The sequence below is a fragment of the Gymnoscopelus microlampas genome (assembly GCF_963454915.1).
Source record: "Gymnoscopelus microlampas genome assembly, chromosome: 7".
NCBI lineage: Eukaryota > Metazoa > Chordata > Actinopteri > Myctophiformes > Myctophidae > Gymnoscopelus > Gymnoscopelus microlampas.
This window is the reverse complement of record NC_139944.1, coordinates 15,538,049-15,547,809: the sequence shown is the minus strand read 5'-3', so window position 1 is coordinate 15,547,809 and position 9,761 is coordinate 15,538,049. Positions and strand designations below refer to the sequence as shown.

At 41.0% G+C, this 9,761-nt stretch overlaps 1 protein-coding gene across 1 annotated transcript; it reads left to right on the top strand.

Moving 5' to 3' along the window:
- The first annotated feature begins 3,017 nt into the window (after nt 1-3,017).
- On the top strand, nt 3,018-5,724 carry btg2 (B-cell translocation gene 2). The gene is made up of 2 exons (XM_084061409.1): nt 3,018-3,517; nt 4,112-5,724. Exons 1-2 carry the CDS (start codon nt 3,352-3,354, stop codon nt 4,474-4,476), a joined length of 531 nt encoding a protein of 176 aa, XP_083917535.1. The 5' UTR covers nt 3,018-3,351; the 3' UTR covers nt 4,477-5,724.
- Nucleotides 5,725-9,761: the final 4,037 nt, after the last annotated feature.

Below are 9,761 nucleotides of genomic sequence, written 5' to 3'. Positions count from 1 at the left end.
TGATGTCAGGAGTGGGAGAAGTCCACCATGGTAAACTCACCCAAACTCGTAAGCAAGTACAAGGATACTTATATCATCAGTGTGCAGTTAATATTTAACTGTAGAAAAGCTTCCAGAGAATTGTAATACTTGTGATGTCATTACTATGCTGTGCCTGTACAGTCACCTTTTCAAAACGTCTTATTCTCATTTTAAGGCATATGACCACCGCCTGTCACCAGGCTGGCCTTGGACTTTTGCTCTTCCTCATGGACCTACCTACCTTTGGATTCTACCAGTGAAAGTTACATTTTTGATGACTATTGATTGATTGAATACTTTATTAGACATAAATGCAAACAGCACGAGGTACAGTCAGACATTTGGGCTAAAAGGATAACACTTCCATTGTGGTCCTATGTATTCAATTCATCAACATAGCATAAAAAATAACACCAAAAATACAATATCATCAACAAATAAAACACAGAGTATAAAAGGGGGAGGGGGATGTAGTCGGTGAATGTCATCACCTTTCTATGGGAGAGGTGAGTTTACCTCCCCCTTTGGCCTCCTGAAAGATGGATCCACATTTTCTAAGGGATGGTGTCACGGCATTCCACACTTTGGTGGCAGTGCAGTAGAAGAAGAATTTACCCATGGTTTGTTCTATATGTGGGTGGTACCAGGTCGTCCTTGGCCCCCTTCCCTAGTATTGTACAATGGAGCTTGCACAAAAACTAATTTCACCCACTGTATTACACCTGTAAACATATGATGTGACAATAAAAGTAATTCTGATTTCCATACAATTATTTTAAAAAGAAACTGATATTTTTGTCTTTTGCCCTACCTCGAAGTGATTCACCAAAAAAGGTTTTTGGGGCGTGTGCTGAACTGGTAAGTGGGAAGAGGTTTGCATGTGAACAGCCCAGCAATGCAAAACTAACCACTGGACACATTGGCCTCTCTGACACCTCTGTTCAAAGAGGAACTGAGTTGTATTGTTATGTAACACACATACGCATGTCTAAGAGAATGTACTTTATTGTAATGATTACACACTGAATTAATTTGATGATGAATGATAGGATGATGACAGTGACGACACCGCCCCCACCTCCTCAGACACAGCTTGGCCATTGATTTACAAGTCATATGTTAATTGTGAGACTGATAGACAGACAGACATGGTTGAGGTTAAAATAATAAAACAGATACTTAAAAAGCATAAATACTTGAAATGTAATATTCCTATAAATAAATAAACAAGTGATAAAGTGCCACTTGGTAATATTCCATTGCACAGTCCAGTAAGAGTCCAGAGGGCATGGGTATGGGACAGGGAGATAGTTGTCTTATAGTATAATTATGTTTGCTTCCAACCCTATTAAAATGAGGTTGGTATTTTGTGGGGAATATAGCCATATCCATAATGCATTATCATCTTAAAATGTATCACATATTTAGTCACGAGAAGGGAACGAGAAGAGGCCATTATGAAACACATTGTGGAACTGAATATGAACAAGTCCAGTTGGCTCTTGCTGGCACAGCAACTATATTTCCTACTTGCTTTGGTTTTATTATTTTTTGTTTTTGTTTTGTTTAACTCCCTAGTTTATTCCCTATACGTCTGCTTTCGTCTGTTTGTTTGATTATTATGACATACGTTTCATCTGTACGTTTGATGGGAAGTGCTCTATTTATATTTTATATAAATAGCATACATTCAGATTTATGGTGTTTTATATCTCCACCACCAGGTGTCACCGTTGTATAGCCGATTCATTGCTATGTGGCATCCAACTCAGCCAAACAAACTTGAAAGTCAACATACACTTAAAACTTCCACTGGGTCTCTAAACTATAATTTTCAAGCCATTTAAGTTTGATTCAGTGCTCTGGTTCCATGATAAAACATATATATTTTTCAATTTAAAGCTGTAGCACTACACATACATGGGTGTTGGTGGCTCTGTGCTGTTTTAAAGGTGACCCATTCAATCATACATATTCATCATATCAATCATAACAATATTCGACGTTATAGACTGCCTACATGATTATTATTATTAAATATATATATTAATATTTTGGTATCCTAATGGCTTGGAATTGGTAAAATGTGTTATACTTTCAAATATAAAAATGCGAGTTCTAAAATAAGGCATTAATGTGGTTTTAGCAATGTGGATAAATGTAGCAGTTGGCTACTACTGGTTCTCAACGAGTTAAATAAACACTGAGCAGTTTATAGTGTAGATTGGGGTCCCAGTGATAAACACACGGCACCAAACTAGGTCGTCGATGTTAAAGAAGTTGTCTATCACTGTGTTATGTAATCAAATCAAAATAAGATTGGTTGTGTACTATGTAGGCTACGGGCCATTGTTGTTACAGCACGTTAGAGCCCAAGTGATAGGCAGTCAGTTTCGGTCATTGACGTCACAGGCTGCCTAGGCGATAGTAGCAGTAGTGCTGACGTCAATTACCATATTTGGAAGTGATCGGGGAAAGGCGGAATCAGTGTTGCCAGATTCTGTGAGAGAAATAAACAACCAGGTCAAGAAAACAAGCCCAAAAGTATCGACTACTATGGGTCCACATGAGCACAACGCGTTGTGAGCTTGTAGATCTGCTATTATATACAAATAAAATGTTCGGGGGGAAAGGGGAAAATTTGAAATATTTCGGAACGCAACGTCCCTGGCACAAAGTATTTTTAGATGAGGGGGGGGGGTTAACATGGGAGGTCCTTGACATGAAAATGTTTTAGAACCACTGGTTTAAACAACATTATGAAACAAGCCCAAATAAGTAACTACACTACACTTTAGAAACAAGCCCCAAAAACCGAAACCACCAATATTTACAAGCAACTTTACAGAAAAACAAGCCCAAAGTCGCTTATATTAACCGAACATGGCAACACTAGGCGGGCTCAGAGAGATGAAAGGAGGAGGAGGGTGATTGGCTCGATCGCCCGTCGATCACGGCAGGGAGGACAATAAACCCCCCTGCGGCCCACAGGACGTTCAGGCCCTATAAATAAACAGCCTGGCTGGCAGTCTGGCATCCATCTGCTCTCATTCGGACCCAAAGCCACACAGTGGACGGAACACAGCACGGATCAAACACACATTTGTTTTACAATCAGGACGTTTCTTTTAAAATTTGACCATTTTCTATTCTTTGGCGTCGAATTCCAACTGATTATTACCTCGCCGATCCCGGAACTGGAGCTACCAATCTACCGACTTTTTTCTACCAATCTACCGATTATTCGGTCTGAAAAACAACCGAGTTGTCGTCTCAAAGAAAGCATCTTTCTACGTTTGGATCGGAACTAAACTGTGATCAGACGATATAATGGATCACTGTGAGGGAGGATCGTCCGGATCTTGTAATAGGACCAAGATGGCTCCGGAGGTGTCGGCGGCCGCAGGCTTCGTGTCCAGACTGCTGAGGACCAGAGGTTGTCTAAACGAGAACCAGCTGCAGGTCTTCAAAGACTGTCTCCAGAACTCACTATCAGGTTGGTACAATGTTCTCTGAAATCAAAGAGCTATTTGTATAGCAGTGATTTTCGTATAGCAGGCTTTTTTAATGTAATCAAGAACCAGCATAGTTTGGTATGCATTGATTAGGCCACCGACCCCCCATTTGATACGATATGTATGGGTAAGGCTAAGGGTCCATTTGGATCCATGGTGGTGCTGGACCCGACGTTCAAAAAACGGATGCACTAGAAAATATACAGGATATCAATCAACACGTAGAATCCGTAGATGATCAGTTTGCCTTCTAGACCAGTAGGCCCAGGTAGCTAATGCTATTAATGTGTAGCCTACTGGCTGGTAATATTATTTTAAGGCCCTGGTTCTCAAGCGGGGTCCTTGAGGGGGTTCCAGTCGAACAGTGTAAAGTAAACACAATTTGAAACAGATCTACAAGCTCACAACACAGTAATAACAAACTGTGCAGCAACATGTAGTATAGTTTGCAAATAGTACAGGGGTAGGATTCTTTGTTTTGCATGAATTGGAGACATACTGTAAGTGTTCATTCGAATGCAATTGTTGCCTACTTAGAACTTTGCTGATAGTTTGTTGTTTTTAATATTTTTTAGAACGCTACCAGCACCACTGGTTCCCAGAGAGACCCCAGAAGGGTTCTGGTTTCCGCTGCATTCGCATCAACCACGAAATGGACCCCCTGATCGGCCGGGCAGCCCACCACATCGGAATCACAGCCGAGCGGCTCTTCAGTCTCTTACCCAGGGAACTCACGCTATGGGTGGACCCTTACGAGGTCTCCTACCGCATCGGCGAGGACGGCTCCATCTGCGTGTTGTACGAGGCCGACCGGGGCACGGCTAGCCCGCCGCCGTCACTACAGGCCCTCCGGGCCGACCTGTCGTACTGTAAGAACCACTTTCTGATGAGTGGCCGCAATAGCCCCCCGAAAAACTACCTGATGACCGTGTCCAGTTAACGTGAGCCGGCCAACGGGCCAATGGCAGCACTACCATGACACCTCTGACGACCTCTGACCTCCTACCTACTTCCTGTTTGATTACGTAGCGCTGGGGACAGGCACTAGACTTAAGACTTTTGGCAGATGTTTGGCTGTTGCTTTACAGACTTACTTTGCACTGCCAGTGGCTCTGGACATGTAGCCACTACTGTCATTCTCAACCTTTTTTTTAATGTTTTATTTCAAGGACCCCCAGTTTGATATGCATTAAGCCACGGACCCCCATTAGATTAAAAAAAACATTTGTACGAATGGAACCAAATGGACTTTACAGGTACATTTCGTTCCATTCTTATACTTACAGTTACAGACCTGTTCCAAGGTTCTGTGAGGGTCCATTTGGTCCCTAGCTTTCAGCCATTTAGCTGAGGACCCCGTGGAACCCCACATTGAGAACCGGTCCTGTAATGTGAATGTTTTGTCCAGCCATCTTTGAGCACTAAATCTAGCCACCATGGATGTGTCAAATGTTCTCTCAAGGTGCAATAATAGCCATGATTCATCATAAAACAGCTTTTTTTGGCAGATGTGAATGTTTATGGGTCTTTGTTCTGGTACATTTCCAAGATCACATTTGTAACTCTGAGAGTACAAATTGATAAATGAGCACTGAGGGTTTTACTGTGCTGTGTTGTTACAGTGTGATGTTTGTATGGGACATGCCTGTGGGTTTGGACTTTCCCAACTGAATTCCAACATGAAGACTAGTGTCCCTATTCTGGGGTTAACATTTCAACAAAAATAGCAGATCTACAAGCTGTTGTGTGGATCTGCTAATTTTGCTAAGAGAGAGTTTGGGTGTCTTGTGATAAAAGCAAACCAAACCATTGTCACAGTTGAGGCTGGTAAGGTGGTTTATATTCTAACTGAAGTCTGTAAGTGGTTGTGGCAGTGCTGTTGGCCTATCGTCTCATTCATACTGGCTTTACACTCCATCATGTCATGTGATGGGTGTAAATGAGTCCTTGTAGCATTTTAACGGGCCTGTTGAACAGTCCATGTTATTTACCTTTTTCTAGGAACTGAAAACATTTTAGTTTTGTAAGCTGTTTGAAGCTCAGTATACATTTATTGTATATTTTTGTAATGAGTTAGTATGCATTTATTGTACATTTTTGCAATGAGTTTCTGTATAGACTTGTACAGTTTATTGTTTTTCTTTTTACAGTTTTTGTTACAATAAACTGAACATGAATTGAACGTGAATTGACTGTTTTGCTTGACTTTCCCACAAAATAAGTGCAAGGTTGAATTTCATTTGATAGTAATGAGATCTATGCATGCATGAATTTTAATGCTTAGAAGCTTTGCAGACTTGAATGTCAGAACATTTACAATTGTAAGAATATTTAGTCCGGCAAACTCTTATCAAACTGATAATATCTTAATATCTTGACTTAAAACATTTGGACCTCTAGGACTGAATACCTTAACTAAGGAGAAAGCCGATAGATACAGCCTTACAGTGAGTAGATACTGTTTTTTATCTAGCTTTTAATACATGCAAGTTTACAGTGTTGGCAGTCTTAAGAATGTTTACTCAAGCTTTATTATTTCTGTTCCAACACAATTCGGCATTTATTATATTGCAAAATTATCATTTTATCAAAACAAAGCATAATTGTGTTATTTCCATGATAATTCAAATGCACAGAAGCATAAATGTATTTTTTTCTGCCAGGTTTAGGTTGTGTAGAATGCAGTTTGGTAGAGAGCCTGAAGAGGACATGTTGGCTAACAAAAGTTCTACCAGGACAAAGTTCTGACATATCAATGATGCTCTTTTTAATTTCAAGGACCCCATTTTGGTATGCATGAGGCCACAGACCCCTATAACTCAGAGCGTACAAAAGGGCCGTGGGTCCATTTGGTTCCATTTGTACACTCAGTGTTACAGACTTGTAGGGGTCCATTTGGTTCCTAGCTATCAATCATTTAGCTGGGGATCCCCTGGAACCCCTTTGAGAAGCAGTGAACCACTGTCATATAGATGAATGACGTCACAGACACATGACACTCAGATCAACATGGAATGTACATCGTTATTCGTCAAGGGACTTCACAACTTCAGCAATCTGGTAATACATCTGGTTTAAAGTAAACAAAACAAACATATTACATTTTTTTGGGGGGGGGGGGGGGTCTTGAGATTACATTTTGGGTAACTTCAACACACCCAATCAGGTCTTTGTGGGCAAGGGACACTGTGGTACTACAGAGTATAAATTATAGGTGTAAAAGGCCCCACTGGGCTGGCTGCCCCTGGGGTTCCTCCTGTAATGGGGGGCACGTGGAGGCCAGCAGTGGGGGGTCGGCATGACTCGGCAGTGATGGGGGGGGGGGGGGGGTTCATTAAAGTTGGGATAAAATCATGGGGTTGATTCACTGAAAGCAAACCAACACAGCAGCTTAAAAGTAACTAGAATGAACTAAACTAAAGTAACAAAAGGTAAAACTAAAACTACAGTAGATAAAAGTAACAAAAAGTAAATAAAGTAATTAAGATGTACTTATTTAGATTTACTTTAGTACTTTTGCTCAAGTAAATTTTGGATAGTCTACCGAATACCGAAGTTTTTTGACTGTGTGTTATCGCTACTTTTACTCAGTAAACAATGTGAGTACTTCTTCAATCAGTGCTCAGAGTTAAATCTTCACCAAGAATTGTATCCCTCACATCCCCCCTCAGTGTAGAGTGGAACATCCCCCCCAAAAAGAAAGAAAACCACTTCCCCCCTCAGTGTAGAATGGAACATCCCCCCAAAAAGAAAGAAAACCACACCCCCCTCAGGTTAGAATGGAACATCCCCCCCAAAAAAGAAAGAACAATCACATCCCCCCTCAGATTAGAATGGAACATCCCCCCCAAAAAGAAAAAAAAATCACTTCCCCAGCAGCCAGCCAGGCAGCCATGCTTGTCTGGAGGGGGGGGGGGGGGGGGGGGGGGGGGTTAAATGCTCCATTGACAATGAATGGTCTGCTCTGTGACCCTCAGGCAGCTGCTAGAGACTGTCAAAACACTGGAGAGCAGCCCGCAAGCTGATTGGTTGACGACCAGATCCCAGTATCCAGGCAGACTGTCTCGTCTTCACTTTCTTCTCTCTCCTTCACTCCCTTGATTCTCCCCACAAGGAAATACTACTTTGTTTGGGCTACAAGTTACAGCAGTGACAAAATAAGGGATATTATATACACGTATATATTTAAACTTTTTTAAAACTTTCTTTTTTTACTTTAGTACACAGATGAGTATTTATTCAACAGGTTGTTACTAACATATCGCTGCTGTAAGGCAGAAGCCTTGTATCTTCAAATTACTAATAATAACTTTTTATGTTTTTGAATGAATGCCCTATGCAGTGTCGCACAAAAGCCGATCTACAAGTGTCACAACGCGCCGCAAAGTGACGTGTTGTGAGCTTGTAGATTTTTGCTATACTTTTGATGATAGTGAAAGGAGGATAAGTGTGTCTCAATGGAAAGGAATAAAAAGGAACAGAGTATGATAAGAGTAAGTACACAATAAAACATTATGTCAACAACAGTTGCATCTGGTATCACTAGGCATACAGTGATAAAGCTTTCACAGATGGGAGTGAATCAGGACAGATAACAGATAACGGTTAAGCACATAAGCCTAAATCATATAACATAACAAGTAAAATCATTACATAGATCCGTCTATCTAGTCTAGTGGGTACTATTTCAACAGGTTTACTCCAATATGGAATGTTTAATCTCTTTAAATACTACTTCATTAGAAAATATTAATTGGAAGCAGTTCATTTAGAGTTTATTTTGTACCTACTACTATAGTGAGAAACTATTCTCAACATGAAGCAATTCTGCATTAACTATTACATAATGAAATATATATGCTGAATAAACAATTACAATGTGATGTAGTGTTTCTAATGTCATAATGTACTGGTCAGCTGACTCAACTGCACCGTTAGAAAGGTTTGATTCAACAAGCCTCGAGTTTAACTCAACAAAATCTCTCTCAGTCTCTGGTCTCTCTCAATTTTCAGAGACTCCCCCCCACCCCCCGGCCCGGCCCCTCCTTCTTCATCTATATTTCTTTGTCATTGGCCCTTCCCTCGCCCAGGGCCAGTGACACTTCCTGCAGTGTTGTCACTTGTTGCTCAACATAAGAATGCCAACTAATCCCTCAAAAGTGGCATACACACTCCTACCAAAACACATTGCATTACATTACAGTCATTTAGCAGACGCTTTTATCCAAAATCGACTTACGACTTAGTGCATTCAAATTAGGTAGGGAACGCCGGAACGAAACTACTAATCACCAGAAGTCTTAGTGCATTTTTTGCTAAAACAGGCAACCAAGAGTGTACCTAGCGCTACGGTAAAAGTGCAATATATCAGCTACCTACTTTCTTAAACAGATGAGACAAATAGCAAAATCAAATGAGCAAGAGCTAAAACAAATAAGTGTATTGACTAAAGAAGATCCAATAAAACAATACAATAATAAAACAAGAGTTCGTACAACTAGTTAACAACAAGTAGGCAAGGCGAAGAGGAAGGTTAGTGTTTCCTGAAGAGGTGGGTTTTCAGCCTGCGGCGAAAGATGGGCAGTGACTCTGCTGTCCTAACATCAGTGGGGAGTAAATTCCACCACTGTGGGGCCAGAACAGAAAAAAAGTCGTGACCGTGTAGATCGGCCAGAAGGACCCTACACCTGCAAGTCCTGGAAAAAAAAGTATTTAAATTGGATGAAAACCCAGGCCGGAAATTGTGTTTTAGTATTTGTTGGCGGTTGTGTTTCATTCAAACTTTCTTGAACGTAGCCTGCTCAAACATGCACTGCGCTCACCTACTCACACATACTATAAGGCACCGGTTCTTAACGTGGGGTCCAGAGACCCCCAGGGGACCTATAGGAACCAAATGGACCCTTAATGCCCTTAAGGGTCGAGTGTACAGAAATAATATCTACAAGCTCACAATTCATAGATCTGTTGTTTGTTTTTTTTGCAATTTTTGAATAATGCTGAACCTGAAAGTGGTTAGCGCTTATGAACTAAATAATAACTATATTTCCTGAAAAGTAAGACATATATACACACACACACACACACACACACACACACACACACACACACACACACACACACACACACACACACACACACACACACACACACACACACACACACACACACACACACACACACACACACACACACACACAGAGTGTTGAAATATCTTCAAAGCGT

Excerpts from the sequence above, each read along its gene's own strand:
- btg2 (XM_084061409.1), top strand. The coding sequence starts at position 3,352 with ATGGATCACTGTGAGGGAGGATCGTCCGGATCTTGTAATAGGACCAAG. Across the intron at positions 3,518-4,111 it reads TCTCCAGAACTCACTATCAG|AACGCTACCAGCACCACTGG; the intron begins GTTGGTACAATG and ends AATATTTTTTAG.